The sequence below is a fragment of the Trematomus bernacchii genome, unplaced genomic scaffold (assembly GCF_902827165.1).
Source record: "Trematomus bernacchii unplaced genomic scaffold, fTreBer1.1, whole genome shotgun sequence".
NCBI classification, from domain to species: Eukaryota; Metazoa; Chordata; class Actinopteri; order Perciformes; family Nototheniidae; genus Trematomus; species Trematomus bernacchii.
The window spans coordinates 250,738-269,559 of NW_022987728.1; the positions used below are offsets into that span (position 1 = coordinate 250,738).

General features: G+C 41.8%; 1 protein-coding gene and 1 pseudogene across 1 annotated transcript in view; both read right to left on the minus strand.

Annotated features, from left to right (window-relative positions):
* Positions 1–827: 827 nt before the first annotated feature.
* Positions 828–3,565, minus strand: LOC117494637 (annotated as a pseudogene).
* A 3,839-nt stretch (positions 3,566–7,404) lies between these two features.
* Positions 7,405–18,822, minus strand: part of LOC117494642 (tumor necrosis factor ligand superfamily member 10-like) — a 61,397-nt gene continuing 49,979 nt past the window's right edge. The window contains exons 3-7 of the mRNA XM_034145574.1: positions 14,642–14,678; positions 14,262–14,369; positions 11,492–11,655; positions 10,707–10,817; positions 7,405–9,502 (exon numbers count right to left, since the gene is read on the minus strand). Coding sequence (XP_034001465.1) covers positions 9,317–9,502; positions 10,707–10,817; positions 11,492–11,655; positions 14,262–14,369; positions 14,642–14,678 — 606 coding nt within the window. The 3' untranslated portion in view covers positions 7,405–9,316. The remainder of the gene's footprint in view (positions 9,503–10,706; positions 10,818–11,491; positions 11,656–14,261; positions 14,370–14,641; positions 14,679–18,822) is intronic.

Consider the following 18,822-nt stretch of genomic DNA (forward strand, 5'->3'; position numbering starts at 1 on the left):
CAGGACGAGGAGCAGCGCTCAGACTCTGACCTGTGTTTATTTACACAGAGCCTCGGTTACAAACCTGCTCTTCATTTGAAAAGAGCTTTTAGTTGTAAAATAAGTGGGTCAACTTACAAAATCTGAAGGGGGTTAAATACTTATTTCCTCCACTGTAAATGTATAGCCTCAATGTCCTGAAATAGCTGGTTTATTTAATAGTTGAATGTAGAGTAAGTCGTTTTTTACTATAAGTACTAGTAGTAGTGGTAGTACTTGTATTATAAGTAGTAGTAGTAGTAGTAGTGGTAGTAGTTGTTTAAGTAGTAGTAGTAGTAGTGTGTGTGTATGTGTTGGGGGGGGCTTTTATAGAGAAAAAAATCCTTATCCTGTGCGTCTTGTTTGGATACAGTGATATTCTAGGGCTTTTATTTTGAAAAACCATCCCTCTTCCTGTGCTTCCTTTAAGGATACAGGAAATCTATAGGGCTTTAATTTTGAAAGGGTGTGTGATTTGGGGTATGAGAGGGGGAGAACAACAAATCTCTCCCTGTGTGTGTAGGTGTGTCTGCTCTGATTAGATGATGTCACTCAGGTGTGTGTGCCCCAATCTTCCCAGTAACTGGTTACCATGGTCACCTGCAGCAGCAGAGGGAGGCTCATTCAGAATGCCTTGAGGTGATATATCTGTGCAAAAATATGTTTTAGTGAGGGAGGGGTCAGACTGAGTGATGGTGAACACTTTGCTTTGTTTCAGGAGGAAACTCAGTTATAGTCTCAGATCACTTCCACATGTTCTCCATCAGCTTCGTATGGCACCTTGGACATAACACAAGAAGAACATCCTGTTTTTGTTTTTGAAAGACAAACCTTTATTAATTATCCAAACATTTAATTTGATCACACATCCCATCAGTAAAGTCTGTTCAATGATTTCATGATCAGTTTCACTTCATCCACACCATACATGTGTTTCATCTCAGCTATTTCAAACAGAATCACACATGATTTCCTTATTGATTATTATCATGATAATTAATGTTCTATAAAACATCAGAGTACCCACTTTCTATTTGGACAACAACAACAACAACAATTAGTCTGCAAAACAATAACTGTAATATTATACAATGTATTTCCCAAGCAAAGACTCTTAAGCTATTTACAGGAGAACAATAAATGATGTACTTATTGATTATGATCATGACAGTAAGTAATATCATTTTAAATAAACATGTTATGATGAAATAAGTGTTATAACCATCTGGGAACTCATGTGTAGTTAATTTGGGCAACAATAACATTTAATCTGTCAAAATAATACATGATTATAAATGTCTCTGTTGTTTTAGAAAGTGGCCAGAATAAAATGTGTACAATAAAAGAAGCTCTGCTGCTTTCTCTCTGAAGACTCGTGCATTACAAGAGAAACAACAACATGAATCAAAAGAAATATCCAACACATATTTAGAGCAAAGTTTACATATCAGTTCAGGTGAACAAGGATCCTCCTGAGCAGTGACAGCCTCCATGGCTACACAGACACAGGAAGGAGCCGGAAGAAAGTCCAACATCTACAGAACAACTCATGAGAAGATGTTGAAGCACATCCCATCATGTTTGATTGACAGCTGATCTCTGCACAGTGAAGACATGGACAATCAGCTCTGATGGAGACACGGTGAGTTTAAGAAGTAGAAGAGTTCCTCCAATGACTTCAGGCTATTTGAGTTTACACAACTCAGCAGTGCCTCCATAAGTCTGATAAAGATAAACTCCAGCATGTAGCGGCTGAGTGAATGTGGTCTGGACTCTGTGGAGGAGAGTCATGGTTTCAGAGACGCTGTAGAAGGACAGAACACCTGCTCTGTGATCCAGGTACACTCCTACTCTGGAGGACAGAGGACCTGAGACGGGAGTTTTGATACTGTTGTAACGAAATGTATAACTGTTTTTGTCACAATATAACGCCCAAGATTTGTCATTGTTTCCAAATGCACATTCACCTCCCCACCCTGCTCTGCTGATATTCTTGTATGCGACTGCTACACACACTTCTCCCCCGCTCCGCTCCACCTCCCAGTAACAACGTCCAGTCAGACTCTCTCTACTCAGGACCTGAGGATAATAACCAGTGAATCTGTCTGGGTGACTAGAATAAGACTGTTGTGGTTTCATGAATGTTGCTTTTCTGCTCCCCTCAGATAATACCAGCTTTGTGTATGCTGTGTTTGGATCCAGAGTGATCTCCTGTGAATATTGTAAGAACCCAGCTCTGGTGGTGGGCTCTGCTGCTGACAGTAAAACATCCACTTCAGTCGATGAGACGTTTGTCCATTCCTCTCTCAGGACGTCCTGTAGTTTGTCTCTGACTGCTGACAGGGCCGCCGTCACGTCCTCAAAGTAGCTCAGAGGACGGATGTTGATGCTGGATGAGTGTGTAGGTTCACTGAGGGCTGACAGTGAGGGGTAGCTGTGCAGAAACTGGTTGGTATCCTCTGTGTGAGACAGCAGCTTCAGCTCAGCGTCTCTCCTCTTCAGCTCAGAGATCTCCTGCTCCAGCTTCTCCTGAAGCTCTTTGACTCGACTCACTTCTCTCTTCTGCTGGGATCTGACCTGCTGCTTCACATCAGAGCTTCTTTTCTCCATGAGACGGATCAGCTCAGTGAACATCTTCTCACTGTCCTCCACTGCTTTATCAGCAGAGCCATTGACGGCCTCCACCTCCAGCTGAAGCAGCTTCACCTCCTTCTCTCCGTCCTGGATTCTCTGCTGGATGTTTAGTCGACTCCCCTCCAGCTCTCTCTGCCTCTCAGTCCTCTCTGCTGCAGCTGTCACCGTGTCGTGTCCTTTGTGTTCGTCCACAGAGCAGAGATAACAGATACACTGCTGATCAGTGCGGCAGAACATCTTCATCACCTCGTCGTGAAGAGAGCAGATGTTCTCCTGGAGCTTCTTGGAGGGCTCCACCAGCTTGTGTTTTAAGACAGGTAATTAATTATGACGCTGGAGGTGTTTGTCACAATAAGAGGCCACACACTGCAGACAGGACTTACAGGCTCTCAGTTTCCTCCCAGTGCAGACATCACAGGCCACATCTTCAGCTCCAGCATAGCAGAGATCAGCAGGAGCAGGTGGGGGTCCAGTCTTCTTCAGCTCCTCCACTAAAGCTGCTAACATGGTGTTTTTCAGCAGGACAGGCCTCGGTGTGAAGCTCTGCCTACACTGAGGGCAGCTGTGGATCTTCTTCTCATCCTCTCCGTCCCAGAAGCCTTTAATACACTTCATGCAGTAGCTGTGTCCACAGGGAGTCGCCACCGGATCCTTCAGTAGATCCAGACAGATGGGACAAGATAACATTTCCCGGTCCAGCTGAACTCCTTTCTGCGCCATTTCACCTCTCAGTAGCAGCGAGTGTGTGAGTTTCACTTCCTGAGAGCTGAAACTAGTGTGACAGGTTATCTGAACAACAGGTGTGTGGGCGGTGAATGTGGCCTATCAGCTCTTGTTCTTTACCCACATGTTGGTTACACCCATCCTCCTCAGTGTGGATCTGAAGGGGAGGAACCAGGAAATACAGAGTGGAGCTGGCTGTGTCTGAGAGCAGGAAGAAGAGGGAGGGCTTATCCACATCAATACTTCCACCAAATGGAAAACACAGATAGCTGGCAATGGGTTCAATGGATGAAAAGTCAGTAAAACGCCTCTCAAATTCTGTCAAGATGCTCTGAACTTGCTCTTCATACCGTGTACTGTCAAGCTGCTTGACGTCTTTGCTCTGACGAAGTTCTGCCTGCATGTGAGGAAAGTTGCGCAGGTCACAGCGCTGCAGCCTACTGAACAGCAGTTTTAGCTTGCTTTTAAATGTGGTCACTGAACTGATCATGTTAATTACATTTGTATCCTTACCCTGCAGCTCTGAATTAAGCTCATTGAGCAGGCCAGTGAGGTCTGTAAGGAACAATAAATCCAAAAGCCACTGGTGGTCATCTAGTTTTGGATATTCTGCATGTTTTGAAAGCTTCAGAAAGTCTTTGATTTCAAGCAACAGCTCAGTGAATCTCGCCAAAATGTTCCTCTGCTTAGCCATCTAACATCTGTATGCAGCAGCAGGTCTGTGTGCTCTGCACCTGTCTCCTCCAAGTGAGCACTGCTTTTTTGGCAGATTTGCGGCTGCTGCTCTGAGGAAAGATCAGGCTGAATTTACAATGGGCCTTAATGGAGACATGTTGAAAGTTTTTGTCACTTCATGCCCTCAAGAGGCATTTTGCTTCATTGTTTTGCTTAATTGTTTTTTTATGTCTCAGGAGTGTTACTGAGCTCCAAACTAAGTTAAATATCTCAAAAGATATAAAAAAGCTTAATACAATTTGAATAGATGAGGCCCGGTTCTACGGGCGTGCATAAGGGTGCATTGCACCCTCAGTTGAGTCGTTATGCACCCTCATTTGAAAAATGAAAAGTGAACAAAAAAAAATATTACATATATAATAACAATAATAATAATAATAATAATAATAATAATAATAATAGTAGTAATGATAATAATAATAATAAGAATATAGTTGAAATAAAAAAATGTGTAATTGTGGTTAAATAACATTGTCTGCTGCATTTATTTGGTCAATTTAAACGGTAAGTAACGTTATTATGTCAGGTGCGCGTGACCTGTGCCGCTGCGCGTTCGTCATCTGCAAGGTGCTTACACAGCACTCAATGATGGACATCAAAAAATGGTTAAAACAACCAGCCCTTATCGCCAGCAGTAACACTGCATCTACTACAGGTACTGTAATAACAGTTCAGATCATGGGGACATTACGTTACCCGCGGCCACTGTCGTGGACACTAACATCCTCCCGCCCGACTCGCCGGCTTTTCCGGCTTTGCCTGCCTCGCCCACGGAGGCCCCAAACACCGCCACCCCTTCAGCGGCCCGCAAGTGCCAGAGGACCTTGGCAAAACAGAGCCTGCCCAGGTATATTAAAAAAAGTACCCAACTCGCCTGTACAGTGGGGTAAGGCGCTCATTTTGCAGCTCATGGTTTCAAAATAGAGATTGGCTGGAATATTCATGTAAAAAAGATGCCATCTTCTGCTATGCATGTAGACATTTCGGTCTTAAAAGGGGAGTGATTTGTAAAATATCTATAAAGAAAAAGTACATCTGTTTACAGTTCTGTTTCATATGGATGTTGAGAGGTATCCATAGATCTCTTCATTTTGCTCTCAAAGTGCACCAGATTGATGCTTTTAATCAAACGGGAGCATGCCCCCGGACCCCCTAGAGGAAGTGAGGACCCCCCTAGAGGAGTTGAGGACCCCCTTAGAGGAGATGAGGACCCGCCTAGAGTGTGTTAGGTCCACTCCCCACTAAAAGAAATAGCACTTTACCACTGCACCCTCTCTAATCTCAGATGCACCCTGAGGCATTTTGTTCTGTAACCAGGCCTGTAGTTGAAGGTCTTGTGATCACTTTAAAGTTGGAATGAAGTCTGTAGCTGAAAGTATGTGGAAGGAGAAACATTAGGCGCACGGTGTAAGTACAAGAGGATTTGAAGGCTCCTCCCATTGAGCTACATGTTAAAAAAAGAGTTTAAAAAGCTGAATATTTCAAAAAGTACAACATATTTTGAAAAAGTTGAAAGTTTCCCATCATGTGCTGAAAAGGCTGAATATTTTTGATATTCGAATGGTTTCTGTAGCTGAAAGTATGCTGAAGTTATTCGACGGCAAAAAACGTACGGAAGAACTGAAATAAGAAGTTGAAGAATAAAGATGTATTGGTGCGAATGCTGTGCAACAGAAATACATAGATTTGAGAAGAATTCCATTAAACAAATGATTTTTTTAATTACTTTTATGTATAAAAATACTTTCACTTTTCACTGACTTTAGCCCACGAAACATCTCTTGATTATTTGTTTACTTTTTATCCAGTTTTCAACCAATCTTTAAGCCCAGTTTTACCATACGGACTCCTGATTATTTGATGTATTTATGTCTAAAAATACTTCCAATTTCACCCCATTTTTTAACATAACTCTTGATTTCTTTTAATTACTTTTATGTATAAAAATACTTTCTATTTCACAGACTTTTTCCCAATTGTAACGGTCCACCTCTTGATTATTTAATGCCTTTTTATCCAGTTATCGTCAAAACAAATTGCCCAGCTTTACCATTAGGACTCTTGATTATTTTATGACTTTTATGTCCAAAAATACTTGTGCTTTTCAACACATTTTGTTGTACATAACTATTGATTTGTTAAATGACTTTATGTATAAAATACTTTCACTTTTCACCGGCTTTAGCCCAGTGTTAACGGTACATCTCGTGATTATTTTATGACTTTTTATCCAGTTTTCAACAAATGTTTGACTCTATTTGATGAATTTATGTCCAAAAGTACTTGTGCTTTTCAACCAATTTGTAGCCCATTGTTTTACGTAACTCTTACCATTACGACTCTTATGTTACAGCTTTTAGCTCAGGTTTTTCCCAGTTGAAGTTACAGGTCTCTTTGCTCACTACATCACATATTCACATTGTAAAATCTCCACATACACAGGGAAGGTTCAAAGATTTTTTATTTTTCTCAGCAACAATGCCAAACATGTTCACAGCTACAAAACTGTCCTGTACAAACACACATTCAATGCAGAAACTCTCTTTACGCTGTTGTGATGTGTGTGTGTGTGTGTGTGTGTGTGTGTTATCATCATGGCTGTTTCAGTGATCTGCTTGTATTGGTCAGAGTGCAAGAAAAGATTGTTGGAGTGAACCTTGGATAATAAACGGACTGAGTGTACAGAGGGAGGGTGAGCTTGGTATGTGTGATGTGATGAAGCGTGTGAGAGAGAGACCAACAGAAACGTGACCAGGTGCAAAGAAATCAGCTAAAACAGCAATCAAACAAAATTAAAGCAGAATGTGTTGTGTTTTCTTAGCTTCCCTCACAAACCAACAGTATAACGTAACCTTGCATATATACACAGGTAGGTGTGAACCCCAGTGCCAGGAGAATGGGATTAACCTGGATGTCAATGTATTCATAAAGTGTGTGTGTGTGTGTGTGTGTGTAAGCATATGAAACCTTTCAGGGAAAACCAATTTTAAGGTACGCAAACAAAGAAATATGCTTTAGTTTGACCTGGTTTCTTATGAATAATCCATGTGAGCCGAGCCCTCTGAACAAACACACACACACACACACACACACACACACACACACACACACACACACACACACACCCTGCATGCCTCTGCCTGACAACTACCAGATGGCTCAGGGAGGGAAGACAGTGTTGAGAAATTAGTGTGTGTCTCTTACACTGGATGTGACACTGCATGGTGTGTGTGTGTGTGTGTGTGTGTGTGTGTGTGTGTGTGTGTGTGTGTGTGTGTGTGTGTGTGTGTGTATGTGTGTGTGTGTGTCTGTGGAGCGTAGACTAGCCTGGATGTTGTGTGTGTATCTCCTTTTGTGTGTGTGTGTACATGTTGGTGCCAGAAAGGAGGCGTGTAGGGTTGAGTCTGTGCTAGTCTGTGCATGGTTTGTGTCTGCACAGCCTCTCTCACCACTCACAAATATTTTATATGCGTCTGCGTCTTATTACTGAATCTGTGTTTTCCCCAAAATGCACCTTTCTGTGTTCGCTTGCTGAACTGTTTGGTGCTTTTATTGTGTGTTTCCGTTCAGAATCGGGCAAAATGTTTGCATGTGTCCCTGTGAATGAATCAGTGTTTCCAAAAGACTGGTTTTCATTTGTTGGTCAACAGCTGGAAGTGTGTCTGAAAGTACAATTCGACTCCATAAAAACCCCAAAATGACATTTTTTTTCTTGTTAGCACTTCACTTACTATGACACTTTTGATAAAACACATCTGTTTGGCAACTCACAAGTGACTGTTGGTTGCATATTTAGGGAATAGTTTGACACTTAAGATGCTATTTTGCTTATAATTCAATGAGTTTGATACTGATTTCAGAGATCTGTGTTAAATATGAAGCTGCAGCCAGGAGACGGTTAGCTTAGCTTAGCACAAAAAGTGAAAAAAATGAAATATTTCAATTCTAAAGAAGACTTTTTTAAATAATAGTGGAAACATTTGATATATTCGAGTTATTTGCAGGTCCAAACTGTTAACTCTATGTATTTGTAATAACATTTCAGTGAGAATATTTCAATGCAAAGCAGCTCCTACCACCAAGTAGAAACATGGCTCTTCCACTAATGTTAAAACAAGTGTTGAATGAAACCTTTTTCTTTTGATCTGAAAACCACCTAAACTACGCTCAGTGAACATGTTTGTGCAACTAGCCTATTTGCATATGTCTCTTATCCTGTTCCCATACTGTGTGAGTTTTTGGTTTGGTGTTTGGTTGCTTAACTGATCCTTAAAATAAAACTGAATGCAGCTCCACAAGGTAGACGAGAAAGACGAGATATTTAAAATTCTTTACAAGAGAAGAGAGTATCAACAACACCGACTGCATACCTCCTTTCATCTTCTGCTGGGCTCATTCTTCAGTCCTTTTACAACATGTCTTATACAGACTGTCCAAAAAGGCACTCCATGTTGTTTCTTACAGTCCTCTTACTGTATCCAGTACAAAGAAAACAATCCGCTATCCTCCTCCTAAAAAATGTCTTTGCATAAAATCCACTAGTGGTGTAGAAAGTCCTCCGCAAAATCAAAGTGGTTTAAAGTCCAGTCAAGGTCAAATACACATGAATTAAAATCACCACAGCTCATTGTATAAACCTCATTCTCAGCCATTCATATGTACAGAACTCTCATGGCACGCTTACAAAAAAAAAAGCTTTGGTTTGATCAGTTGACTTCCTTCTGCTGTCACTCCTTAGTCCTTCTCCACATTCGCAGTGGATTGAGTTTTTATTGTGTGTACATTCTTCGGTCTCCGAGGGGTTGATTGCTTCCCACATATAGGCAGCAGATGTGGGCGACTCCTGTGTTATTTTAGGTGGTCGAATTCTTTGGGCTAGTAAGATTTTTCTGTGGTTCTTTTCTGACGTCCAAAAGGAGTTTTCCTCCCCCTGAAAAAAATCCATATTCTTAACGTGTTTTCGCGTGATTGCACATGTATCTTTGTATATCTTAGTCTTGAAAGTTCAGTTTGGCTTAAGGGAGAGTAAGGAAGACAAAATCACTCAAGCGAAACCTTTCCATCCTTCAGTGTATCCGTCCGAGCAAACTTTGAGGATCCATCATCCCAAAAATGACACTTTTTTTTCCAATCGACAGATGTTCAAAAAGGCCCCCTCACTCATTGTCTCCACCCCGTTAATCCATCTCTTTCTTTCTTCCTTTTCTTAGAGGTCGAGGCGAAAGGCGCCGAAGTAGCTGGAGGAGTCGTCAGCGTTGACCATATTCGGGGAAGAGACGGAAACGAAGAGTTCGTCGCCGGCTCTCAGCTCAAACAATCCTCCCTGATAGACGGAGTGAAGGGCGTATTCTGCGTCTGGAGCCCAGCACTTTGTTCCCACGCCCTTCAGGAGCTGCAGAGGAGAGAAAGGTAGGAAAGTCATTAACAGTCTGTTTTGAAATGGGAAAATACGGAGTACAAATACTTCGTTACTGTACTTAAGTACATTTTTCTGGTATCAGTACTTTACTCCACTACTTATTTTTCTGACGACTTTTTACTTTGACTTCTTACATTTTGAACACCTGTACTTTCTACTTCTTACATTTTGAACCCAAATACCTGTACTTTCTACTTCTTACATGTTGAACCCAAATACCTGTACTTTCTACTTCTTACATGTTGAACACAAATACCTGTACTTTCTACTTCTTACATGTTGAACACAAATACCTGTACTTTCTACTTCTTACATGTTGAACACAAACACCTGTACTTTCTACTTCTTACACTTTGAACACAAATACCTGTACTTTCTACTTCTTACATGTTGAACCCAAATACCTGTACTTTCTACTTCTTACATGTTGAACACAAATACCTGTACTTTCTACTTCTTACATGTTGAACACAAATACCTGTACTTTCTACTTCTTACATGTTGAACACAAATACCTGTACTTTCTACTTCTTACATGTTGAACCCAAATACCTGTACTTTCTACTTCTTACATGTTGAACACAAATACCTGTACTTTCTACTTCTTACATGTTGAACACAAATACCTGTACTTTCTACTTCTTACATGTTGAACACAAATACCTGTACTTTCTACTTCTTACATGTTGAACCCAAATACCTGTACTTTCTACTTCTTACATGTTGAACCCAAATACCTGTACTTTCTACTTCTTACATTTCCCAAACAGGCTGGTTCCTTTAGTTTGAATGTGTGTTTGGTGGCGTGATCATTATTATTTAGAGTCATTGCGTGCCTATTGATTTGAACACGATCCGTGTATCCATCATTTCCTGGTCTTCTCTAAAGAAGAGGGACCAATGAAAACGTTGTCATGTTGCCGTTGTTCAGCATGGAAACATTCATTAGCTAACAATGACATTATTGTTCTATTAATATAAAGGGAGGTCAGGTACTCTTTAAAACAGCTGCTAGTTATGGGTACTTTTTACTGAAGTACATTTCAAAGCCTATTTACTTTTACTTGAGTAAAGAAGTTTAGTCAGTACTTCTACTTCCACCAGAGTATTTTTAAACGCGAGTATCTGTACTTCTCCTTGAGTAAAGGATGTGTGTACTGTTGCCATCTCTGTGTACCTGTATGGGGCTCGGATAGGATGTTTTCTTGTAGACACACTGAACCAGCTGGTGGCTGACGCTGCGCTGGTCTCCGTCACTGGCTGCTGGGGACGGGTAACGGAAATACACCTGGAGGTAGGAGAGAGCAGGGAAAGATAATCAATAAACAACATATTAGGATTGTTTTACTCTTACTAGCCACTACTTTTGTGGCTATACAGCAAGTTAAAGACTCTTTAATGCAGTTTTTTGGATGGAAGCAGTGTTTAATAACTACGTACCTAAACACATGGTAAGAGCACAAGAGTAAGAAGATAACGCCTTTTCAATGGTGCAAACAAAATGGCGAAATGCAGTTATAACAAGCAGACATAAGTAGATCGTTGCGTTTGTGCAGGTGTTTGAGAGACAGAATAAATAAGGCATAAATAACTAATACACTGACTAATCCAAAACTAAAGCTTATCGATCCATAAGCGAGAAAAATACTGTGGTTTTCTGAGAATTAGATTAAATTCAAGATTAATTTATTCATCTAAATATCATATTCCAATTATATATATAGACTATAATAGACTATTCTTGCACTATTTCTATTTACTTGCACATCTCACAACATTATCTTGCACTGTTCTATTTGTATTGTTATTTCTTTCACTATTTGTATTGGTTTAATTTGTTTTATGTCCTATATATATTCACGTTGCACTGTTGGAGGCACCTTGGACTTAAGTTTTTCATTTACTGTCTCTACTGACAATAAAGCCTTTCATCTTGAACCTTGAATCTTGTAAAAGGATCACCTGTGAGTACAGGTAGTACCGCCCGTCCTGAGGCACTCGCAGCTTCCCATTGGACAGCGTCATGTTGTGCAGGTGCGCTCCGAAGCTCTGATTGGCCCACGTGCGCACCACATGACGGCAGGACTGGTGCAGACCCGGCGTGGGGATCGGGTAGGGAGGGAACCCTGTGGGAGGAAAAGAGAGTCATGATATCCCCAAACAAAAAACTGACGCGTGAGACGTTCCCTTGTTTGGGTGAATCAAGTTTGAAGTCATTATTCTGTCAATTAAGGCAAACATCATTGGATAATCCCGGATTATAATTTTGTTGGTGCAATTAGCTAATGACTAATTTAAAATACACGCACGTCTCCAGCTGTATTATTGTTTTGCATGTTTGCCTATTGTTCAGGATTGGCAGATTGCACGTTTGAAATGCTGCCATTCGTGTTCCTGTCGACAATTGCTTGTATTATGTCTACTTCTTTGTTACATGAGGCATTTAAAGATCCGTGTGTTCTGTGACGACGCTGGAGTTTGACCTGAATACCATTGTTACTTTCACCTTTGAAAGAAACCGTTTTGTTTTTGAAGGAAGAACACATCAAAGGTCAACACTCATAGTTCTGTTCTTCCTTATGAGAATACCACACACACACACACACACACACACACACACACACACACACACACACACACACACACACACACACACACACACACACACACACACACACACACACACACACACACACACACACGTCGGTCTAGTCACACACACACACACACACACACACACACACACACACACATCGGTCTAGTCACACACACACACACACACACACACACACACACACACACACACACACACACACACACACACACACATCGGTCTAGTCACACACACACACACACACACACACACACACACACACGCACACACACACGTCAGTCTAGTCACACACACACACACACACACACACACACACACACACGTCGGTCTAGTCACACACACACACACACACACACACACACACACACACACACACATCGGTCTAGTCACACACACACACACACACATACACACACACACACGTCAGTCTAGTCACACACACACACACACACACACACACACACACACACACACACATCGGTCTAGTCACACACACACACACACACACACACACACACACACACACACACACACACACACACACACATCGGTCTAGTCACACACACACACACATACACACACACACACAGGTCTAGTCACACACACACACACACACACACACACACACACACACACACGCACACACACACGTCAGTCTAGTCACACACACACACACACACACACACACACACACACACACACGTCGGTCTAGTCACACACACACACACACACACACACACACGTCGGTCTAGTCACACACACACACACACACACACAGGTCTAGTCACACACACACACACACACACACACACACACACACACACACACACACACACACACACACACCATCCTTGCCCTTTGTCGGCTAGTCTTGTGTCTTGTTCTTCCTTATGAGAAAACCAGGCTGAATGTGTGAACCTCTCAGCCTTCTTCCCTAAACACACACACACACACACACACACACACACACACACACGCACACACACACGTCAGTCTAGTCACACACACACACACACACACACACACACACACACGCACACACACACGTCAGTCTAGTCACACACACACACACACACACACACACACACACACACACGTCGGTCTAGTCACACACACACACACACACCACACACACACGTCGGTCTAGTCACACACACACACACACACACACACAGGTCTAGTCACACACACACACACACACACACACACACACACACACACACACACACACACACACACACACACCATCCTTGCCCTTTGTCGGCTAGTCTTGTGTCTTGTTCTTCCTTATGAGAAAACCAGGCTGAATGTGTGAACCTCTCAGCCTTCTTCCCTAAACACACACACACACACACACACACACACACACACACACACACACACACACCGACACACACACAGGCGCACGCACCACCATCCTTGCCCTTTGTCAGCTGGATGGAAATAACAGAAGTCGGCCTTTGCCAGATTGTCAACACCCTTCAGTTTGCACGCCACTCTCAGATGAAACGATACAAAGGTCTGGATAACACACACACATGAAAAACACATTCCTTGTTTAACACAGGCACGGCAGGAAGTGATATTTATTAGAAGAATTGGTCAGACTCAAGGAAGCTGAATCCTTTAATGTACAACTAAACACTCACACATTATGGAGATTAAGGTGGAATGTGCACAGGAGAAGTCGCTTCAATGCAAACACAACTCAATTTGTGATCCTTGTACAGAAACTCCTGAAGTTACTTACTGTACGCTCCTCAGCTTGCCTTTATATTAAATAAGGGTTTTACTTAATACTTTTAGAGTATATTTAAGCAGTGTGTTCCCTAGAGGAAGAGAAAGCGATACACATGCGAGTTTAGACATATTTTCTGGCCATTTTCTGTCTCAAGAGTTTCCTAGTTTACCATGGGATGAATATCTTTCGCGTCTTTTTTATTATCTTTTCAATTTATGGTTTTATTACCTGGCACCACAAAAAAACCCCGTGTTCAAATGGTCAGAAACCTAACCTAATAAACCTCTAACCTTGACGTATATATTAACACACACAAAGAAACCCTTAAAAACCCTTGACGTCGTTGAGTATTAACGCAGTAACGACCGACGTCTCACCTTGAGGGCTCGTGTCTCTGAGGGTCAAGTGCGCAGATGGCCTCTGGGTCACCGAGGTCATGAACTTTGACCCCGAGTTGTTGAAGGAGCGAGGCATGGTTCTCGCTTCTGAGGGAGAGAGAGAGAGAGAGGACGAAAGAGAGAGTCAGGAATAACGGTGTGTGTGTGTGTGTGTGTGTGTGTGTGTGGTGTGTGTGTGTGTGTGTGTGTGTGTGTGTGTGTGTGTGTGTGTGTGTGTGTGTGTGTGTGTGTGTGTGTGTGTGTGTGTGTGTGTGTGTGTGTGTGTGTGTGTGGTGTGTGTGTGTGTGTGTGTGTGTGTGTGTGTGTGTGTGTGTGTGTGTGTGTGTGTGTGTGTGTGTGTGTGTGTGTGTGATACTCACCTATGAAGGTTTGTTTAGAGATGATGTTCTCTGTCACCTAATAGAAAGTGAGAAACATCGTGGTCAACAAAAGTGTGAGAGAAAAACTGTAATTGTTCCATGACTGGGGAAATATTACAAACATTTCAATTTGACTTCATATTTCTCTGTAGTCTTGTATAGTTTTTGTGCATGTAAAACACTTTTTTGGAACATTAAAGCATGGAGACATGTCACAGTAGAGACACTAAATACTAATATACATCTGGAAATAAGCAGAATAGGACCCCTTTAATTATTAACCTGTACTAGTCATTTGTACAATATTTCTTCCAAAAGCTATATGGAGTAATGCTTAGCTGTTACTGTAGCAGCTGTAGGTTAAATCCTATTGAAACACATTTCCAATACTACAAAAAGCTTCAGCAATACGTTTTTTTTGTACTTCCGTGCTCTGAGAAGCGCCCCCCTCTCTTTAATGCATTGCATTGTGGGAAAGCAGTGTCTGTCAACACCACAAAATTGCATTTTAAAAGTCAATTTTTGTAGTTTGGTTTGAAGTCAGAAGACAGGCCACATCTCCTTCCTCCTCCTATCACCACAGCCATTAACTTCCCTCTTGTTCTAGCCGACGGCACACATGTCCTCTCCTCCTGTCTCTGTTTTATGTCCTCTGTGTTTCATCTTCTCCAGATGTACAAACAGCGAGGCCATACAAATATAAATGTCCACACGCAATTGCATTTTCTCACCCACTCAGTAACTTCTCATTTCTTTGTCCTTCTCACTTTCTAAATCGGACTTCAGCCGCCCCTTTTAAACGTGTTTTCAGTTAAGTCTTCCTTCTCCTTTAACATCATGTCTTTCTTCATCCATCCATTTTAACTCCATGGTTTGTCACTCTTTATCACCCTCCATTCATGCTAACTTTTTAGACTGTCTTATTCCCTCTTTTTTATATATATATTTCTTCTGCAATCCGTCCCTTTTCTCCTACCTTTCTCTATGCCCGCTCACCTTAAGGTCACGGTGTTAATCACGTGCTCCTAGTCATGTGGCATGTCCAAAGTCCCTGAAGCATGGCACTGGAAACCCCCTATGGTATAAATCTCCCTAATTTATTGGCTGAAATGCCACAAAATACTAAATATGATTAATGTCACCGTGTTTTTAATGGTCATTCGAGCTCTAAGCGTGGTGTTGTTCTTGGCAGCGAGCCTGTTCCTTCTGCATCGAACGCTCAACCAAACCTACAAATTGGACATGATCGCTCAGGGGTTTGGAGTGTGTGTGAGTGTGTGTGAGTGTGTGTGAGTGTGTGTGAGTGTGTGTGAATGCATGCATGCATGGGGGCCCCTTTTTTTTTTTGGTGTGTACCCTATATACTCTAAGGGGCACCCGTGTGTTCTCGTCTCGCTCGGCGTGTCGGGCATTTCTCTGCCTCGCGTTCCTCGGGTTCTGAAAGCAGAAAATTACCCACACGCACAAACACTTAAGGAGAGAAAATTGCCAACAGATTTCTGCGCTGCATGTGGCTACAGTCGAACAAGAACACGTTTTAAAAAAGACGAGGTGAGGGGGGGGTTTAAACTTTATTCCCACTGAGAGCTTTCTGGTCAGTTATTGGGGTGTCTGCGTGTTTTTAATTGACAAGTTATGTTGTTCCCTTATGCTTAAATGCACACATGGGAAACTATTGGACGGTTATAGAGTGAGTCTGAATGCATCATTTACGTTTCACTCAAGCTTTCTGTGAGTTTTAAAGGTGAACGCCACTGTCACGCTGAGTTATTGTCCATTTACAGTGTTTTCCAACTCACTGTTTGCATCTGGGTCGACTTTAAAACACATCGATAAGACAGTAAATTACAGGAGATGTGACAATTTGAGAAATGTTTTCTGGAGGAGACTTCAAAGGAGAAGCGTTGAATAAAAACACAACTTGGCACGGCGATAGATAAAACAAAAAAAGTCTGGCTGTCCTCTATTACGTTTTCATTTTAACTATGATACATCGTTCATGATGATCAAGACCAAATGGCTGCAAGGGAGGGAGATAAGTCCTGATATCTAAAACAAAAGACAATCTATGACAGCTGTAATAAGTTTGAAACATATTCCCAGCAGCATTACACCCATCAGGTGTATCATTTAGAAACTGACTGCAGGTGTTTCCAGTGTGAGACGTTCCCTTGTTTGGATGAATCAAGCTTGAAGTCATTGAAAGGTCAATTAGGGCAAACATCATGGGCTAATCCCTGATAATAAGGGCTTCATTTTGTTGGTGCAATTAGCTAACGACAACAGCATGCGTTGAATGAAACCAATGTCACGATAACAACCCTATAACTATTTGATCGGAAGTGGGAAATGGGAAATAGGATTAGTTCATTTTTACAGCTCCACAAACCTTAAAGGGGACCTATCATGCAAAATGCACTTTGGTACGTCTTTTCTACATGAATATGTGTCCCCGGTGTTCCAGGGAACTCACCAAGTGTCAGAAAACACAACCCTCTCTATTTTCCTCCATACCCAAATCTCTAAAAAAGGGGCTGCAACGGATCTGATAAAAACTGATCCAGATTTGAACACTGTCCTGACGTCAGGACGGTGGCGCTACGGCTATTGGGCCAACTCCACCAATCAGGAGGAGACAGCCACGGCCATTGCCGTTCGAAAGCGCTGGAGACGCTGTAGTACATATGCCAGGCCTGTAGGTGGTGCTGTTCTCACAGAATCAGCCCTTGCTAAAACGGAGCTAAAAAATGTCAAATTGAGCAAAATGAGGCATGGCTAAAATGCATGATCTGTTTGGTATTTTGAAGAAAAAAAAGTATAAATATGCCTTATATAGGTATGGTCCTACACTATATTATTCAAATATAGCATGATAGGTCCACTTTAAATGTCAAATTAGTTGGATTACTAATGAGTATTTGGAAAAAGGGGAATCAGATGGGCGATTACAGGATGTTTGTAACAGACGAGGCAGATATATGGAAGTCTTCCTCCACATTTGAAGTGCGTTTAAAACCTGGAGAGAAAGAGTTATCGTGTGTCTGACGCCGAGACGTTTATTAGGAAAAAGCGCCACATGGAGCTTTGAAATGTTATCTATGCACGGATCGTTTTCCAGCTCATTCACAGAGGTTTGAGTGGTGCACGTTTCAAAGTCCTTCCAGTTTTTCTCTTTTTCACCTTTTCCATGTCTCCGCTTTCTTAGACCTGTTTACAGTCTGTTTACGTTGATGGAAAAGCCTGGGGAGTTGATGAGAAGCTGTTGTTGGATTTAGTTGAATAAGCTCTTCTCGTGTTAGAGGTTTTGGATGTATTACTATGTATTTTTTTATCATATTCTTCTTCCGAGATATTTGTTTATGCCCTCCGTGTTTACAGTAACTCAATCAAGGCGATCCCAGTAATCACTTCTTGCCATTTTACATTTGTTTTGAGGCGCTGTCGTCATTATGATTATTTTTCCTTCTGCCGTATATCTGGCAACCACAAAGAAGCACCATCTTAGTCCATCTGTCTTCTTTACAGTCATCTGAGGCCTAATAGACAGACCAGATGTCCCTGAACAGTCTCTTTGGGCATATAACCCGTCAGAGGCGGAGAGTTGTCCCACTTCAAACGTTGTAGACGCAGCAGTCATGTAGGGAACCATTAGTCTGCTCCAAGACACCACCATGTTATTAGATTAACCTCTTGCAAAAGGATTTCAGAGCATCTCGTTGAAGGTCAGCAGAAAGACTTCATGGCACCAACCTGACCTCTGGTGACTTTAGTTAGAGGCTACGCAGCTTTACTTTTCCACAAAATGTGACTTTAAACTCTCTATGAATGTAGTTCATAGACACCATCATAGTTTTGTTCTGACATGCCTTCCTTGTAGTTCAATAGTCGCCCAAAATGACCTCCGTTAAATGTGTTTCTATAACATCTCCAAGTCTCCTGAATGTTTTTGTTCATAGTGAAATACCCAGAAGTATCATACATTTGTTGTGACGTGCCTTCCTTGTACTTCAATAGTCGCCCAAAATGACCTTTGTTAACTTTAGTTAGAGGTTATGCAGCTTCACTTCTCTCCAAAATATGTCTTTTTCTCACACTTAACGTTCCTGAATGTTTTTCATAGAAGCATCAAACAGTTGTTGTGACATGCCTTCCTTTCTTTACTCTAGTTCAATGGATGTCCT